This window comes from Ixodes scapularis, unplaced genomic scaffold (assembly GCF_016920785.2).
Source record: "Ixodes scapularis isolate PalLabHiFi unplaced genomic scaffold, ASM1692078v2 PGA_scaffold2__306_contigs__length_199485367, whole genome shotgun sequence".
NCBI classification, from domain to species: Eukaryota; Metazoa; Arthropoda; class Arachnida; order Ixodida; family Ixodidae; genus Ixodes; species Ixodes scapularis.
This window is the reverse complement of record NW_024609857.1, coordinates 22743289-22761806: the sequence shown is the minus strand read 5'-3', so window position 1 is coordinate 22761806 and position 18518 is coordinate 22743289. Positions and strand designations below refer to the sequence as shown.

At 44.6% G+C, this 18518-nt stretch overlaps 1 protein-coding gene across 1 annotated transcript in view; it reads right to left on the bottom strand.

The window, feature by feature from the left end:
* LOC120850830 (histone lysine demethylase PHF8) overlaps nt 1–13387 on the bottom strand; it is a 43437-nt gene extending 30050 nt beyond the window's left edge. Inside the window, exons 1-8 of the mRNA XM_040223498.3 lie at nt 13179–13387; nt 12445–12530; nt 12274–12332; nt 11435–11493; nt 11124–11284; nt 10719–10860; nt 6039–6237; nt 1141–1391 (exon numbers count right to left, since the gene is read on the bottom strand). Coding sequence (XP_040079432.1) covers nt 1141–1391; nt 6039–6237; nt 10719–10860; nt 11124–11284; nt 11435–11493; nt 12274–12332; nt 12445–12530; nt 13179–13276 — 1055 coding nt within the window. The 5' untranslated portion in view covers nt 13277–13387. The remainder of the gene's footprint in view (nt 1–1140; nt 1392–6038; nt 6238–10718; nt 10861–11123; nt 11285–11434; nt 11494–12273; nt 12333–12444; nt 12531–13178) is intronic.
* Between the last annotated feature and the right edge of the window lie 5131 nt (nt 13388–18518).

Below are 18518 nucleotides of genomic sequence, written 5' to 3'. Positions count from 1 at the left end.
CTAGACTTTTCCCTTCCCTCGCCACGAACGGGGTCCTCAATCATCTCCGCCGATCCACAAGGGGTCCGCGAAATATCAATGGTTGAGAACCACTGGTTTAGTGCACCAAAATAAAACTAGTACACGTGCGTAAAAAGCCTAAAGACTGCTTGTCGCTATGAAAATTTTAAAATATAGTTGACTATTTTGTACCTCCAAAGTTTTTTACCTTTTCACTGTGATGCATTTGCAGTGCCTAAGCACGTCATCCAAACCCAGCTCACGCATTGGACACGAGCACTGCGTAGCTCGGACTTACGCACTCGTCAACAATCAATCCGTCGAAAAATACTTGAATTCGCGTTCGTCGCCAATGAGTGCCGTGATGGCACTTATCGTCACTTAAGAATGACAAGTTCCATGTTGTGCTTTAAAACCACAGTGGAAACTTGGAGTCATCACCTCCAGTGCCCAAGCACGTCACAACCATGTGATTTCGCATTTCGCTTTTCAGCTGAGAGTTAAAGTTAAGGAGGAAGTTGAAAATTCATTTCATGATCCCTTTAAGCACATAGGGTCAAGATCAAGTCACAGCAGGCATATTGCATATGATGCTTTTTTAGCATAACTATATTGCAGTGGAGATTTGGCTACTTTGTGGGGGAAACTACTGTGTCAAGAAAACAGTCCAATGATGAAATGGATTCAATCTTTTTAACTTTTAACTATCAAGTTAATTTAATAATTGCTTCCTTAACTAACCTATAATTGATCACTTAACTAACAAAAACCATATTTACTAAGACTTACGTTGTCACAACGAAATCTTGGCAAAACCACCTCGTCCAGTGACTAAATTTTGCACAAAACGTTTTGCTCGAGGAAAAAAACTGCCTCAATGAAGGGTTAACGTCCCAATACCAGCTTTATGCCGTCTATACTCCGTTTCACCTTAGGACGGACCGAGTCATCAGAGTCACTCCAATGCCGCACGAGTGTCCCATTACCATGAAAAGAGGCGCAGCAACGCGTGTGGGGCTCGCAGTCATGCGTTACTCCCGCAGCACTAGATTTGCTGGGATGGCTCCCAGCATTCACTGCGAACCATTGTAAAGTGAAACGGAGTACACAAAAAAACATAAAAAGTGGAGGGTGACGCACTGTAGCTGCAGCCCGATGTTGAAGCTGTGCAGAAAGTTTCCCCCAAAGACCATGGAGTCTGTGGAGGTGTACACGGCGTGGATCCAGCCCGTGGGGATGAAGAGGGTCTGTCCGGCCACCAGAGAGAGCCGGTAACAGGCGTCCACCTGGTCCCCGAAGAACGTCTCGCTCTGATTGGCGGAGGCCATCCAGTGCTCGTACAGGCTCATGTTGGCTGGGCTCGGACGAATCAGGTAGAAGATCTTCTCACCCTGCGCTCCATGCCAGACAGAGGTCGCGTTGGTATACGCGGGGGCAGACTTACCAACGGGCAGTGTGGGCAACTGCCTAGGGCGGCAGAATATTGGGGGGGACGGCAAATTTTGGAGAGTAGGAAGCTAGAGCGGTGCTAGCCCTTTTCAAGCTAACCTTGCGCGCACAGCACAAAGAAATCGGAGCTCGCTCTAAAATTTGCCTGTAAAGCAGGCTGCAGGGATAAGTGGGCATGTCTGTTTCTGAAGACCCTCGGGAGGGGGGGAGGGGGCAAGGGTGCAAGGAGGGTTCCAGAAACTGTTTTAGGCGGCAAAATGAAAAGTTCATCTTTGAGCCCGCAGGCTGGCCCATGAAATAAAAAACAATGTTGGGAGAATGATTCTTCCAGGAGAAAGACAGCTTTGCATTCTGCACGTGGAGGATTCGAAACAATGAAAGCTACATGCTAGCATAGCAAACTCTTTGCAGCTCTTTTAAGCTATTGTTGGTTTGTCTGTGTGCGACCAACTGCAGCAAGATATTACATACAGCCCTGACAGACTGGCGCAGAAACAACTTGTTCTTTAACCAGACTAAAACAAAGCTAATATTTTTTTTAAGGAAAAATTCAGTATCACCTAAGGACACACTTTAAAGAACTGCATGACTGAGCAAGTCTCAGTAGTACGAGATCCGGGCGTATTTTTAGATAGTGAGTTAAAATTTTCTGAACATGTTGCATACTTAAGCAATGCTTATTAGTACCACACTTTGGGTGCGATCACCCAAATGACTTGCCATTTAAAGAGTTTTTTTATGCTTTTTATATCTGTGTAGATTTCTAATCGTGTTTAAACTAAACACACACACACATGAACTTGAAAATGTACAGAAGGAATTTGTCCACATGCTTTATAACTGTTATTTTCACAGGTGGATTTATTTCAGCCATGAGCGGTTTCTAGAGATTTTAGACCTTCACTACCTCTCTGAAAGGAGAATGACATGTGATTTGTTATTTTTACATAAGTGTCTCCATGGTTCCAGTGACCACCCTAAACTAACTTTGTCCGCATTTATCACTTTACCAAATGGGGCTCTTGACACCCATCGTGTATTCGGTTGCTCAGAGCCAAAAAGCATGCGACCCCTTGAATGGATTCAATATACAGTGCAATCCACTTACAACGATGCCACATATAACGATGTACCCCTTATAACGATCGATTTCTGAAGTTCCTGGACTAGAAATAATCCATTACTAGAGTTTCTAGACTAGAAACAACCAGTTTCTAGACCAGACACATTGATAATTGGTTATAACAATTGCAGTTCAGGGATTTCTCATTATCGTTATAAGTCGATTGCACTGCAATTTCAATGGTTCGAAAGTGGTAAACTCGTCCGAGGTAGACATTTTTATACATAAATATTTTAGTATGTTCAAACTTCTTTGAGTTAATTACTTTCTTGCTTTAAGCATTAGAAGTTGTTTTTCTTCTTTTTTTTGTCAGTATGGATGTTTGAGCTATCTTGTGTGCCTTCCTCTTTCTTCTTTTTTTTTTACAATGTCACAGATCATATTTTGTCTGATGTTTCATATTCACATCCGATAATGTTTTAGATTGCATGCTTTATATGTTTTACATTTATGTTAGAATGCATATGCCTGGTAAAAGATGCACCCTTCTGTATGCCTACAGGCTGTTTTTAGGGGCACCCCAAAACCTAAATAAATAAATACAGTAATCCCTCATTATAACGAAGTCAACGGGACAACAAAAAAATTTGATATAAGCGGAAATTCGATAAAAGCGATAAAGCCAAGAAAACAGCCCCAGCAGCTTTCAAGGTGGACAGGAACACTGAGGAACACTCCGACCATATATCTAATCAAACAAACCTTGGTTATGAACAACCACCGGCAGCTTCACCGAGTAAAAAAATAATTAAGTGGGGTTTACCGATAATTTCATACGGGCATCAGTTCTCCTCAAACTGCTCCAGGCATCGCAAGAACACTGTCACTGCCACTGCACTCCACTTTGTTTCAAAGCAGCCGTAAGATGCTTCGTGTCTCCGCAGTCGTCGGCATTTCCCGAAGTGTCTTTCGGACGTCGCTTCGGGTTTACCACGGCCACACGCAAGGTTTACGATCGCAGCATCCGTGGCATGAGCAACAACAGGAATGTCCGCATCGATAGCACGAACGAATGAGTTATCTCCGGTGGCTTTGCTGACATGTTTTCACACACTCCTGTAGAGATTGTTGCAGCTCTGGGAATTGTGCATCGGCTCGGCAAGCATGCTCTTGAGAGAAATTTCGAAGTTCCACAAAATGGTGGGCAGTGTCAAGCAGCCGATGCCAGAATGTCAAATTCTTTGGCGATTTCGGACTTGGGCCGGCCCCTTTTCTCAAGCTTACAGATCTAAGCGACTTCAGGTAAACACTCCCTATCTCCCATACCGACACACATGTGCATGTAGTACGTCGCAGGTGCGCTTGCGCAAGCATGCACATTTGGGGTTCCCAAAGGGATTATCTCCTCCAGGCTCCATCGCTCCCATGACCCGATTCCGACAGGAGTCAGGCAGCGTCGGCCGCCGCACTCTGCACACGCATGCTCTGCCCTCCGTCACCCGTGTACTCCATTTTCCCAGTTTGCCATTTGCCTTGGCAGAGAGGAGGGACGGAATGAGAGGTCCTCCATGTGCCTCCGTGTAGGCTTGCATCCTTTGGGCACCTCAGCCTTCACAATAAGCATGGTTGGCCGCCGATACACTTAGAATAATCTGGTTCAAAATGCACGCATTTCGTTCGAAAATACGTTGAACTTTGATAAAAGCAATAATTAAAAAAAAGTAGGGTTGTGCGAATATTTGAAATTTCGAATAGTAGTTCCGAATAATACACTATTCGATATTCGCTTCGAGAAGAACTTCACTATTCGCGTTTTTCGAAGTCTTGTTTGCGGTGGGTTAGCCCCGTTGAGTGCGCTTGTTACCGAGCACCGGTGCACTGCGGAGAAGCAATACTCGCGAAAGCAAGCTCCGCGGGTGTTGCTTCTCCGCATTACAAGGGTGCTTGGTAAGAAGCGCACTCAACGGAGTAACCCGCCGCGATAAACATTTTGAAAAGTATGAATATCGCAGTTGCATGCTTGGACGAAAACCATACATTCAAAGCGGGATAGTGCACGCGTGCCGTCTGTATATGAAAATAAATGGAAACTTTGTGAATGTGTATACTAAAACCCTTTATTTTCGGGGCCCCTATTTTTCGCGAATCGGTTACAGAGGACATATCGCAGCCACTAAAGTTTGCGAATTCCAGATACCTGCATTGAAATTCTTGAAGACCGAAATTTTCGCGTACCTTTAAGTTTCGCGAATTTTTCAATTTCCGATATTCGCGAAAATTTAGGGCTCGCGAACGTTAAGTGTTTTACAGTATCTACATTGTAGTAAAAGTTTTAAAATTAAACCGACTGTTTTGCAAAAGTATATGTTGGGCAGAGATGCCCTTACAACCTGCGTTCATCATGCGCGAGTCATTCTTTTTTAACTCGAAATACTTAAGATTTGTAAATTCGCTCAAATGGGTATAGTTTATCCATTTGCATTGGATTCATTTTATGTCAAACTTGCTGTTTACTTACCATCCCAAGACATCAGACATTCTGAGGTCACAGTTCATAAATATAGATAGATTAAACTAGGCTTATAAATGAACAGGTGGAACAACCTTCACAAGTTTAGCTGGGGTTTTGTCTAAGCATTATGCTATGGTAGTGAAAGGCGTGGAAAAACTATTCGATATTCGATTCGAAAATATTCGGCCAAAACCACTGTTTGCTTCGAATTCGCTTCGAGCTCAAAATCCACTATTCGCACAAGAATATAAAAAAGCGATTTCGTTATAACGAGGGATTACCATAAATATTACGCATCCCTTAATGCCAAGAAAAAGTCCACAAGAAAGCCATTATTGCATAGTGAGCAATAGTGTAGAGCCTTAAAGGGATGCTGAACCGAAATCTGGATTCTACAAAACACGGCGGCAAAAGCGTGCAACAGGATGCTACAAACACCAAAACATCACTCATACAGCGATATTTTGAACGGATGACCGTATTTTTCAAAAAAGGGAGGCGCATTTGACAGAAATGTTGACGTCATGTTTCTCCGAGAAGGAGAGGGAACGGCCTCGCGGCTTTGAGGGAGAGAAGCGAAGAGAGAAGGAAACTAGGTATCTTCACGTCACGCGCCTCGTCGGCCTAGTTCAATCTCGACCTCTTTTTCCAAAAATACAGCCGTCCATTCGAGATATCACCTTACGAGTAGTGTTGTAGTGTCCCGCCTACATCTCCTGCATTGTTTTTTCTGAAATCTAAATTCGGTTCACCATCCCTTTAACTCTTTGCATTTTCTTCCTTCATTTATAAACACCCAAAAAAATTTCACCTTTCACATGCATGCACCCAATGAAAAAGTTTGTGAGTACAACTGATAAATGACCATCACATTAAAGACAAAAATCAAGAGGTGCTGACATGAGGAGAGAACGACTCACTACTCTTGTCACGCTCGTCTCGCCTACCCCAAAAACTGCGTGACCCAGAACACAAACAAACAGAGGGTGGAGAAGGCAGGGCACGTCCACCCACCCTGAGGATGTGGTACCAGACGGAGGAGCCGCCAAAGTCTACGTGGAAGTCCGTGTAGCTGTTCTCGGTGCTCATGAGGCAGTACTTCATGACGGCGGGCCGCTGGTGGGGGCCGATGTTGGGTACGTGCGACGGCCAGCAGTTCTCCACCCAGCTGATGCGCTGCACCAGCGATGGGGGCCTTACAAAATCCGACAGCCTGGGAGGAAGCCGGCAATCAAGAAGTCTTTTTAATATAAAAAGCATTATATTGTCAAGACGCCACCCTAACATTCTTTAACTGCAGAGTTGCACAGTTGCTCAGAAATATATGTACCCAAGACCGGAGGACTGTGACGTCAGGGTCAGAAAGTTGTCAGGCGTCACTTGTGCTGTCTCACTCCCGACAACTACATCTGTTCGAAGTTTCTTTAAATAAAGACACTATTCAGAAAAAAGAAAAAAAAATTCTGCAAAAAAACATTGATTTTGAAAAATTTAATATTTACATCTGCCAACATCTAGAGAGTGTTCCCAGAAAGTTTCCTTTGTTTGCACTGTATAATTATATTTTTATATATTATTTTCCGTCCATTGATGCTAAAGAGAAGGGGGAAGTTTGAGCACTTTAAATGCATTTTTCTCCGTTCCGCTTTACATGATTTCACTTAATACATATATTGTTTCAATATGAAACTATTGAGACTTGATTTTTTTAGGCTTATATACTGAAATTTTATGGAGCCGGTTAGTATAAAATTAGGATTTGCATTTGCATGTTCCTGTATTATGAAAAATTGTAATTTGCAATACTTAATAAATGCAGTGATGTGATTGGCCTAAGCCGTTTTGGAGCACCTTTTGGAGCAGCCAAAACAGTGTTTCGGAGCAGCAAAAAGTGGTTTTTGGTGCAGATTTTTTTATAAAAAAAAAAAAAAAATATTTGTTTTAAGTGCTGGACAAAGGAAGGCACTTTGCTCGCCACAATAATCAAATTATGGTCAAGTTAGACGACCTGGGAGTCTTTCAAGTTGTTAACTGAAATGGCAATGACACAACATTTTTTTGCAATGCTTCAGTTAAATGACATATATATATGTACCCGCTATAGATAAATAAGAACCAAATTGCACACACTAAATTTATTTGAAAATGACCAGCTTAGCAGTAAATATGAAAGCATACACTTCACTGGTTATATAATATAATAAATTGAAGCAGTATCCAACTGATGAAACACGTAACTACTGCAATGCAATACGAAACTGTACACATGAAAAAGGTGCAGTGCGACTGGTGGGTGCTTTTCCTTTTGCTAGTTGAAACTTTCTGCAAGGCTGCTGCACGCCTCGCAATTAGCTTTCGGCAAGTAATGAATGTCCACTTTCAATGTCTCCAAAGAGACGTTGAGACATCCCACAAGTGTACAGTGCTGTAGGCGTTGCCGAGCAATTCCAAAACGTCTCCCACCGTTTTACTGGTTCCCGACATGCCAGATTTTCGTCAGAAGCAAGCAAACGTGAAACAGTGGATTGCAAGCGTCCCGGCTGGTACCTCTATCGTGCAATCATGTTCGCATGCACGTGAGGGCAACTTCGGCAGCTTGCAGTTGCACGCGCTTCGTTATGCGAGCGGAGGCGGCTGTTCGATCGAAACCGAAACTCTGCCACTCCGCTCCATCGCCATCTGGTCCCCAAAATTGTATGCAAAATGTAACAATCCAGAACAAAAAAAGAAAAACAGTCTAGCGGCGCGTGCTTGCCAGGCCAGTATGCGAGGCACAAGCTAAGTTAAAAGGTTAAAAAGCGCAAACAAAACAAGGACCATAAAGCTAATAAAAAAAAAGAAAAAAGAACCTGAGCACATCAATGCAAGACATCGCGAGTCAGGGTCAAAAAGTTCTTGGAGCGCTTTGTGCAACAACTGGACTCAAGACAAACAAGCGGGCTGTGCGGGTTCAGCGTGCAGGCATTGCCTTTTGTTGCTTTAGCTAACTTGTCTTAAACTTTCTTTTGCGACAGACTTTTCACGTACCGGTGTCCCTCTCAAAAGAAATCCGACCGAGAGAAACCTAGGTAAACAGTACTTCGACACAACAGTCTTTGAGCTAGAGGGATGTTTGTAATACCGTTTAATTTAAACAAGGACAAGATTGCTGATTACCCTGCAGCGGTCCTTACGTTTCATTTTAAAAGGCGCCATATCTGCAGCAATGTGTGGACGGGAACACCCGACGTCATAACCACGGCAACTGGTAGGCAGGGACCAAAGATAGTTTTGCCACGGCCGTTTCTTTCAGAAGCGAGTGCTTCAGATCACAAGTAACTCCCAATGCGCAAAAACGTGGTTTCGTTTTACAACATGACGGCATGGCTGGTACGCTTGCATCTATCGTTAAAATATTTTCAAGAGGATGCGAGACAAGACCCACGAGAGTGCGAAATGAGGAACGGCGGGAAAAACCATGCTAGACCGGATGGACGATTGATACAGCCTACTTCCTGTCGGGCGGTCGCTTGCGCCACCTAGCTCACGCATGCTCAATTAGTACTCAGTTTAGTTTCGGTTTTGAAAGGCGACCGAAATTGGTCCTTTGGCGCAGGCTTGGCGCAGATTACCCATATTTCGGCGAAATGTAGCAGGATGTAGCAGGGTTAGCCCCTTGGCGCAGTTTGGCGCAATTGGAGCAGCAATCACATCACTGTAAATGTGAAAAATCTGTTTTCTTTGCAGAAACTTTTTTTACCTGTAAAATGCATATATTATTAAGTTTTTCTTTTCATAGCAACCTGCAACAGGTATTTCAGTGTGCATTCCACCAGAAAAATATCTGGTTTCAATATTATTTTTCGGCAACAGATTCATCGAGCAGATTTCATGCCAAGCTATGCTTTACTTCGTTCTAGGAGTATAGCACCTTATTAAACTGGATAACAGGGCTCAATCTTTGTATGCCTTCCTTCTATATGGCTACAAACACCACCTGCAAATTTGATGCCAATTAAGTGAGCGGTTCAAAAGTTGACATACCCAGGTAGTGTTCCCCCTTAAAAGAGCTGTGCAACAATTTCAGTGCTTTGCTTAAATAATTTGGGAGTTGGTGTCTCAACCTTTCTGAAGTAGTAGAGAGCAAAAAACCGCTTTTGCCTGCATGTCCTAGTTTTTATATATTTTAAAAAGGACGAAGATGGAGGTTTTCGGCACCTCTCAACTCCTTCACCATCCTCCGAGTCACGTGCGCTGTGACGTCAATGGGGGTCGTGCGGGGTTTTGGTGAAGCTCTCTCTCTAGAGTCATCAGTGAGCAGCGAGAACTCATCCGCTCGCGACCGCGTAACCACGTGCTGGCGCAGCGCGAACAATATGGTGAAAGGAGGAAAGTCTCATCCAGGTCTGGCCATCCGCGCCCGGCGCTGCCTCCGTCCCCCTCCGGCTTCTGGCGGCTGTTCGCAGTAGCAGATAGAACCGACGGTTTTGTGGACCTAGGACCTAGATGGCGCCACTAAATCTCCGTATAATAAAAATTTTGTCTATGATACCAGGTTTTTAATGCATTTATATTTATGTTGGAACGACAAGATTTATAGAAAAGTTACCTTTTATTGAGCAGGCATTCACACAACTTGCTATCTTTCTGCAGGCCAAGTTTTCCCGCAAAATTTACTAAGGAAATTGATGTCAGGTCACGCCATCTCAACACCAATTCAGTCTCCCCACTAAATTTGGCAAGGAAAACGACGTCACATGACTTTGTGTCCCATCACCCATAAACAAATTCAATTTCTCCACCAGATTTAGCGGGAAAATTGACATCACGTGACCTCAACACCAACTCAATTTCCCGGTAAATTTAGCACGGCGGTTATGCCGACGGCGAGGCCGCTCAAGCTGGGAACGGGCGCCTAAGAGCTGCGCTCTAAAAAGTGATAACCCCAAAATGATTCGAACGAAAACTTCGCAAAGTCAATAAGAAGGACGAACGTGCACGCATGGCCTTTCGACTATCAGCACATCCATTTTTGGACCATTTATTTTTGCAGGTTAGCCATAAAATATTGTATATCCCATGACCGGAGGTGGCGAGTTTTCTAACAATTTTCCTCTGCCACAAGCCTCCTCAGCATGACCTTAATGAGCAGGTCCTCAAGTATGCAAAGCAGATTCGTTTTGCTGTTATTTCCAGCCTTCTCGTCCTTTTTCTGTGAGCAGATAAGCACTTTTATGGTCGAAGCGAGAATGTATTGGCGGCTCATTATCTGACGACCGTTTTGGAACGCGGCTTGGCCGATCGAAGTTGTACAGGCTCTTCTCCGTAGTATGACTTACAGTAGCACAAACAATCTTGGATTTGCAAACCTTTTTACTTCATTGTTGGGACCTTATGGGTTGTGTTGCTGTGGAAATCCAGGTATGTAGCACAAATGTCTTGTCAGTGACCCTTTAGAGAGGGAGCCAGGAGCAAAATAAAGCCATAGCAAAACCCACAGCAAGCAGCATCTCAACCGTTTTCTCTGAACTCCGCAACCCCGACCCTGCATTGTAAGAACCTCACCATTTCCAAACACTCATAAAACTTTATTTATGTCCATGCAGCATCAAAATCAGGAAACAAAATAGGAAACATCTTTCTTCTCAAGAGTCAATGTAGGGTCAACAGAAATCTGCCAATTGCAATGAAACAGTTTGCCAGAAGCAGGCTCACCGCGTGTCGGAAAACTCGAGGCTGATGACGTTGAAGACCTTGGTCCGATCGTAGCTGTTGAAGTACTCCACCCACTCGGACATGGTCATCTTGAGGTCTTCCTGCTTCCTCACGTCGATCACGTCCAGCATGAAATCCGGTCCTGCGTCGGTGCAAGCATGCAAACCTCGCAGCATCGACAAAGAGACAGTGAGCATGAATTTCATTAGGTGTTGGCGGCCTGCTCCCAGAGCTCCACGAGTCTGTGACTAATTTTACGATGTCAGAAACCAAAAACATGGAAACTGTAGTGGCGACACACCCGAAATGCAAAGACGATGAAAAGGTAAGCTCGGGCAGAAATTCTTTTCAAAACGCAGGATGAAAAAGCTTGCAAAATCTGAGACCACTTTTGTATCATCTCACCAATGTAGTCCATGACATCACTGACGGTGAGGTCTTCAGGGGGCATCACCAGCCCAAGGCCATCTTTTCTGGTCACCAAAACGGGATTGGTGAAGCCACTGTGCAACAGGTACTGGAGATTGAACTGGTCACCGTTGAGTCGAGTCACTATGCTCTCCGCACTGGCAGAACAGAAGAAAAAAAAGTACAAGGAACAGAAATGAAGGAAATTATGTCAGTTTTGCTGCAAACATTTGCTGCTCATTGAGAATTAAAATCTCATGAACAATAGTAAGCATTAGAGGAGAAAAAAACAATCAATTGCTCATTACCTCTCAAAGTGCCTCGACTTCAGTTCCTTCATGAAAACGTGAGTACCTGTTTGCACCGCCTGCACAGGAAAACAAAGATTAGAAATTTTGTTGAGCTCACGAGCTATCAGATTGCATGATTTAATAATGCAAATATGTGAACTGGTTATGGTTGAAAAAAAAGCCGAGACTGCGGGTAAACGACACAACACTAAAAGTCTAAGTTGTGTCGTTTACCCGCAGTCTCGGGGTTTTTTCAACCATGTGCAATGTACACCAGCTCGTTTGCGCCCTTACTTTTTGAACTGGTTACTTTAGAAAACCCTTTGCCCAGGCACTTCTTACAGCTGGTAGAAGTGTCCTGGCAAACCCCGAACCTTCAAGCAACGGTGCTTGCGATGTTGAGAAGACAGCGTCGTCCCCCTTGTATATATCATCTCATAATCATTATCACTAGACATGGCACCGCGGGCCTCCATGGTACGGGCTCTCGCCTTTCCGTGGTGCCACGGCTCTCCTGGGCCAATAAAGATTACGATTACGGTTATATATCATGGTAAGCAGCTACCACCTAAGAACCTCTCACACACCTACATTACATCCCTTAGGCCGCTAAAGCGCACAGTCTATTTTATATGATTACTGCAGGTTTGAACAGCAACTTTGGGCAGACTTCAAGAAAAACTGTTTCACAGCACCTTATACATTCAGGGTGATGAACTAAGTGGCGTGACACTAGGAAGCAAAAAGATCAGAAAAGTAATCTCGCGAATTTCAGAGACCAAACCAAGAAACTGGGAGGTTCAATTTTGCATGAAATTTTAAGAGACATTTTGTTTGCGTTTTGTGGTTGTTTCTACCTTGTTGCTGGCATGTGGGTCAGAATAATCGTGGCGGTGCCAGTTTGTCCTCTGCTTCCCTGCCGCGACAAGACATGAAGAAGAAAAAAAGAAAGAAAACCACGTGTTAAGGTCACTTTTCGTCGCACCAACAAATAAAGAGTGGTCAAAACAAAATACACGGAAACTTACAAACAGATGGTCCGAAAGAAAGCTGGCATTGGGGGCAGTGGTACTTGATGATGTCGCCCGCATCGTGCTCTTTAACGTCCACGCAACTGAAACAAAAAGACAGGCAAGCAGCGTGTAAGCTGACAGCTGCAGCGGTGTCAACCTCTCCACTGGATGGAGTTCATCCGGATGACAGCGGCGTCTCAGCGACCAATCGCATAATCCGAAGATAATCCGAGACGCGACACATTCCAGAGCTATTTCACACCGGCATTCACATTCCACCCCAAAGTCGCCCGCACCATGCCTCTAACGTTTAACTCGTCCGCTATCTTCATAAACGGTCGACGCGTCTTTCGTACGAGCTCGCGAGGAGTCACTGAAAACGACGATTACAAGAAAGAAAAAAAAAAAAAAGAAAAAAGAGGAGGGAAAAACAGCGCGTGGATAAACTTGGTGGGGGCCAGCTGACGATGCGAGTGGCCGAGAGACGCGACGAGCAAGAAAGTTGGTACCGCAAGCTGGAAACACCTGCGACAGTCCTTCCGCTTCTCCGAGCGCTCAAAGTGAACACGCGAAGCGATGGGAAGGCGCGGTCGGAATGACAACAGACCGCATGCGGTCCCGCGGACGACGGGGTAGTTACGACGCTGTGAGCGCTTGCTGCCGGGATGCCTCCCAAGTTGCGAACGACAGGCATCGCTGCGTTGACGGCGACGCTTGGCCCGTCCGCGTATGCTCCGAAGGGTCCCTACCTTCCGTGAAACCAATCTTTGCAGACATCGCACTGTATCATAAACTGGTTTGGGTCGTAGGGCTGGCCGCACACACAATACACATCAACGGACGCCATCTTAGCTCCGGACGGCAGCCCGAATAATAACACACAGGGTTGAGGGCCTTCTCGTGTTGTCGAAGTGTTTGGCTGTGTTAGGGAAGTATGGCGTTTTGCAAAACTTTAGCTGTTGTGTGAGTGTGAAAGACATCTTGATCCTAAAGTTTTGAGAAGGGGTCATTTTATGTTTGTTTGATTCGTTGATTACGCGCGCCGCGGATGATATCCGTTGCACGGCGAAAGAGCTTGTCGTTTAGTTCGTCTTTCTGGCGCTAGAGTCCGCGTCCTACTCCGGTGCCTAGAAATCGAAACTGAATTTAATTTGCATCCCACCATTTTGTTTTTGCATGATGTATCGAACACATTTGTAACAATCACGTTAGTTAAATAAAAGTGTATCATGCGTTTATTTACCAAAGGCAAAAGCTAACTTTAAAAGTGGCTTCACTAACATATTTTCTGCGTTCTTGTTTATTCGATGGCAAACAGAGGTTTTACAGCGATGCCGTTCACGGCTAGGGTTCCGTGTATTTTTCGTGTGCGTGACCAAAAATCTACTCTCGCACCGCACCCGCGTGCCGCGGGTGTACGAACAAATGGTCCCGGAACTAATGGTCCCGGAACTAATGGTCCCGGAATAAATGGTCCCGGAACAAATGGTCCCGGAACTAATGGTCCCAAGTCCAAGGTAGGAAAAAATGGTCCCGTAAGAATATCGTTTAGAAACTAAGATGCACCATGCAATATACCTCATCCGTTATGCAATCAGTGAATTCCTGGTGGAATGAAGGATCTCGTCTATATTTTGAGTCCGGTTACTTCGAAGAAAGTGGTCGGGTATTGAACTTAATTTTCTTTAAAATCGTGAGAATATTTTCAAAATGAATACTGTCCAACAGTTATCTCCTAACTGTTAATTTAGTGGACTTATACGATATTATAGGAGTTATTACTATTTTCATATAAGGGGCTTTAGGATATTTATAGCATCAGTAGGCTCTTTTGAAACAAAAAAATAAGTACCCTTAGTCATTCTGTTGAAGCCTTGAAACTCGAATTACTTCCATCTCGCCATGACGCGTGATGGTAGCACACAGAGTGAGCGGAGCTCGATTCCTTTATAGGTGAATTAGGTTTCCATGCACATTTGATGCTCCTCCATGTTTCTTTAACCAGATCAGCAATTGCACTAGCTAGGTTAAAATATATTTTACGACAAGATGTTCAGAAATTATACAATTTACTGATAACACATATATGGACGTGCCTTATAACGTCTTATTCCTGGTGTTCAAAACCGAACAGTGCGAATGACACCTCGAAGAAATTCCTCCATCGTCTTTGCTCCCCTGTCCTACTGGGCGGAGAGTCTGCAGTCGGCGCTGCATCTGGACCAGAAGCTGTTTTTGCTTCCTTCTCCGTGAAAACTCCTGAGCAGATTTTACGGACACAGATAAAGCTTCCGCCCGTAGGGCGCCGATCGCCTCCCATACAGTTGGATGGCTATGCCCGACTATGCTGCTGAATCCCCGGTTACATGCCTCGCAGTTGTTTTTGAGTATCTTTTCTTTTATGTAGCAGTGTTTTTCAGCAGTATATTTATATAAGCGAGCCCCATTCGATTATTGTCGTAGAGAAGCTACCTAACTTTTCTTTTTTATATGGCCTGAAAATATATTATTTTCTGACGCTTGTAGCACAAAAAGTAAAAAAATAAATAAAAAAAAATAAACGCAAAACATTTCTGAGCTTTCCAGAAAAATATAAAAACCGGATGAGTTCGTGCAACCGGCAGCATCGAAATTCGGAGCTTTTCGTATAAATTGGAAACCGTAAAATGTTTTACCGGCAAGTGTTATTGGATTTTATCGGATTTATTCGAAAACGCGAAACCGATATTGGCAATATCTATCTGGGACCATTTTTTCCTAGTTTGTACTTGGGACCATTAGTTCCGGGACCATTTGTTCCGGGACCATTTATTCCAGGACCATTTATTCCGGGACCATTTGTTCCGTTTCCCGCGTGCCGCACGTGCCGGCGTCTGCAGTAGCAACTGTTCTAAAGCAAAAGCCTAAAACAGATGGCATCTGTTCGCCAACGCGTTATTTTGGTTATTTGCTTTGAATCTTTTATACGGGGCAGGCGTGCGCGTGCGGCGCGTGGAACACCATTTTCAGAGTTTTCCTTGAAGCTTGGATTGCCGTCCTCCATTTTCATTTTCACGTCTCTCGTCGTAATGGCGTGGCCGCGAATAGTCCGGACCATATACGGCTCTGGTCCGGACCACCGAAGAGCAACGGCGGGAACGGCAACGAGAATGTGAGCGACGGCGGGGGGCAGGCACGTGTGTTTGCGTACATTTCGTCACGATGACCACCCATCAAGACAATAAATGTGTTCGTGCCTTTGTTCAAAATTCCGTCTGTGTCGTGTGCTAAAGCTTCGCTGGACATCCACCTTCACAGAGTGAAATGGCTCCTGATTTTTCTTATGTTTTTCGCATTGCATATATACTAATAATAATAATAATAATAATAATAATAATTTGCAATGCAAAAATGTGATCCTGGGTGGCGTGCAGCCATGCAATGAACTATGCAGTGTTTGCCCTGACAGGTCGCGTCATCTGGTCCGCAACGATGGGAAGTCCAGGGGTGCTATGTTGCGCTTTTTGCACTCCCAGGAGACTTGGAAGAGGGAAGTGACGTCAACGACACAGTAAATGCAGATTGGATGTTGACAGAAGAAAAAGAAATCAACACCCAATCTGCGTTTGCTGTGTCGTTGACGTCACTTCCCCCTCCCTAGTCTCCTGGGAGTGCAAAAAGCGCAACATAGCCCCCCTGTTCGTCATTTGCGCCGTCGAAGATGCTGTACTTTCGTTGGCATAAAACACAAATGTACAAACGCCTTTTTTTTTTTTTTTTACACTCTGCGATTAAAATTGTGTGTAATCCTAATGTGTAAAACAGCGAAGGCATTAAACGCGAGGTCTTTCCGTACATGGGGGAAAGGGGGGGGGGGAGGGGGGCAGGTGGTAGCAATAATATTTGGAGATAATATGCTGCATTTTTTTACCTATTTTATTTACTTCCCGAGTTCTAGCGATCACCTAGCTGATACCATATTTCGGTAATTGATTTGTTCTGTTGTAGCGCTAAGTCAAAACCGTCAAAACTTCATTTGTGACTGTGCTTTCTTTAATGAGAGAAGTGAAGTCCCAGCCGCACGCCACAACGTTCTGGCGTGCGGCCGGCGGAAGAGATTAGTAAGGTGGTGGGTACACTTTTGCCTTTATTTTATTCGACACCACACTTGATATTGTTATTTGGCGAAGAATTCCAGGGTGTTATTCGCAGATTTGCCGAGTTACTATTTGTTGTTTGAGCAATGCTGACTATTAATTGTTAAACAATCCGAAGTGCTTTACTTAGTCTAATTTGAAGTCAAGACATTGTGACATTATAGTATGCATATTAATCTAAGTGGTGCGTAAAATACGTAGTTCAAGTACAGCTATACATCTAAACAACAGTTCTGTAAAAACAACAACAAAAACAACATATGTGTACATTGCCAACTTATGGTCTGCGGGGCATGTCAGAAGCGCGCCCCGAGGCCAGCGTGTTTCCCCCTCTCCCACACCCTCTTCCCCAAAAGCACGTGTTTTGCCCCCTCTGAAACAGCCGGCCGCCACTGGGCAGGGCAAACACTGGCCGCCGGCGCCCGAGGGGTACCAAGTTAGGTACCAAGGACACCGCCCCCGCCCGGGGGGGGGGGGGGGGGGGGTTCGTTTGCCCCCCCCTCAAAGACAAGTTGGTACACCACTGGCTGTGCGTGTCCTTTTCTGCTTTTGGCAAAAGGGTGGCGAGCTTTTGCCTCATCAACCGGCTTTGCAATGATCATTACATCAGGGAGCTTTCCACCCGTGAGCTTTTCTCCTGCGTTTTAAACATGCGTTTCAAAATTTGTTGGCTTCCATTAGATCTGTAGATTTTGCGATTTGAAAAATTCGCCAAATTTAGGAACACGCGAACCTTTTGAACAAAAAGGTTGACTTACAAGGAACTGTTCGGCAAAGGTGGAGCAGTACAATATGGTCGCAAACAGAATGGTCCGGGACAAAACGAAATGTCTGGAACCCACTATAATAAGCTACAGGTCAAGAAAGTAGATGCCAATGCCCCTCAAAGGGATTCATATATCCCTCCGCCACCTCCGCATCTAATAACGTCCCATCGTTTCCGTGACATCGTTGCCAACGCGGGAGAGTGTTTGGCCTTCCTGTGAATATTTTCTTTATCTTTCGACTTTGACTTAGCGTTGTGGAAGCCACGAGAGGGAGATTAGAATTTTGCTCCTCCGATGGAAACAAATACGACTTTGGGGGGTTAGGTTCCCCCTCCGATGGATACAAAGGCCACTTTCAAGCGCTCGGTTCCCTCTCCGATGAATACAACGGTCGCTTTAGTGGGGGTCGGAGACAAGTTGGCATCACTCTGTATGCATTATCTATTCATTGAATTGGAGCAAGTGGCGTTTCCAGGGAACTCTTCTTTCGACTGCGGATGGATTTGAAACGGGCGCGTCACGCTTATGGGAGGAGCTTCTCCTACCTCCTTGACTTGTAAATGAATTCGTATGCATCACAAGCTGAAGGCACGAACGATGAAAAACCTGTGCTCCTATCTTAGATTATTAGAATTGCATTTGTTTTGCTATAAGTACTCCTCGCCAGTTCTGTGTGTCTGCTTCTTCATGATTAGTCAAGCTACTCGCTTTCAGTGTTTGAAATTTGGTAAATAAATTAGTATGTCCCATGTCATGAAATTAATATGTATTTTGCGTAGTACTACTCACCCGCGAAGATCAACCATGCAATGGCGAAGAAACTCGACTTGAACAATTTTGTCCTGGTTAGCAGTTGGGACCATTCTGTCCGAGACTATTTTGTTCGGATCCCATCCTCAAAACTAGATATTTCTTTTAATTATTAATTTATTGGCTTAAAAAAAACACACAAAAAAAAACAGTGCGAATAAATCTGGCGCTTAAAGGGGCCCTGCAATTTTATCTAAGTGGCTACCCTTTTTTGCGGTTTCCACATCTCGTGTGGTTCGGGAAACCCAGTCGGTACGGAGAGAGTAACTAAATATAAGTGCATCATATTTTAACCGGACAGCTCGGAAACCTCCTGCTCCTACGGGGGCGCCCCGTGGTTCCGAACGCGCGCGGCATGTGACGAAATCGTGACGTT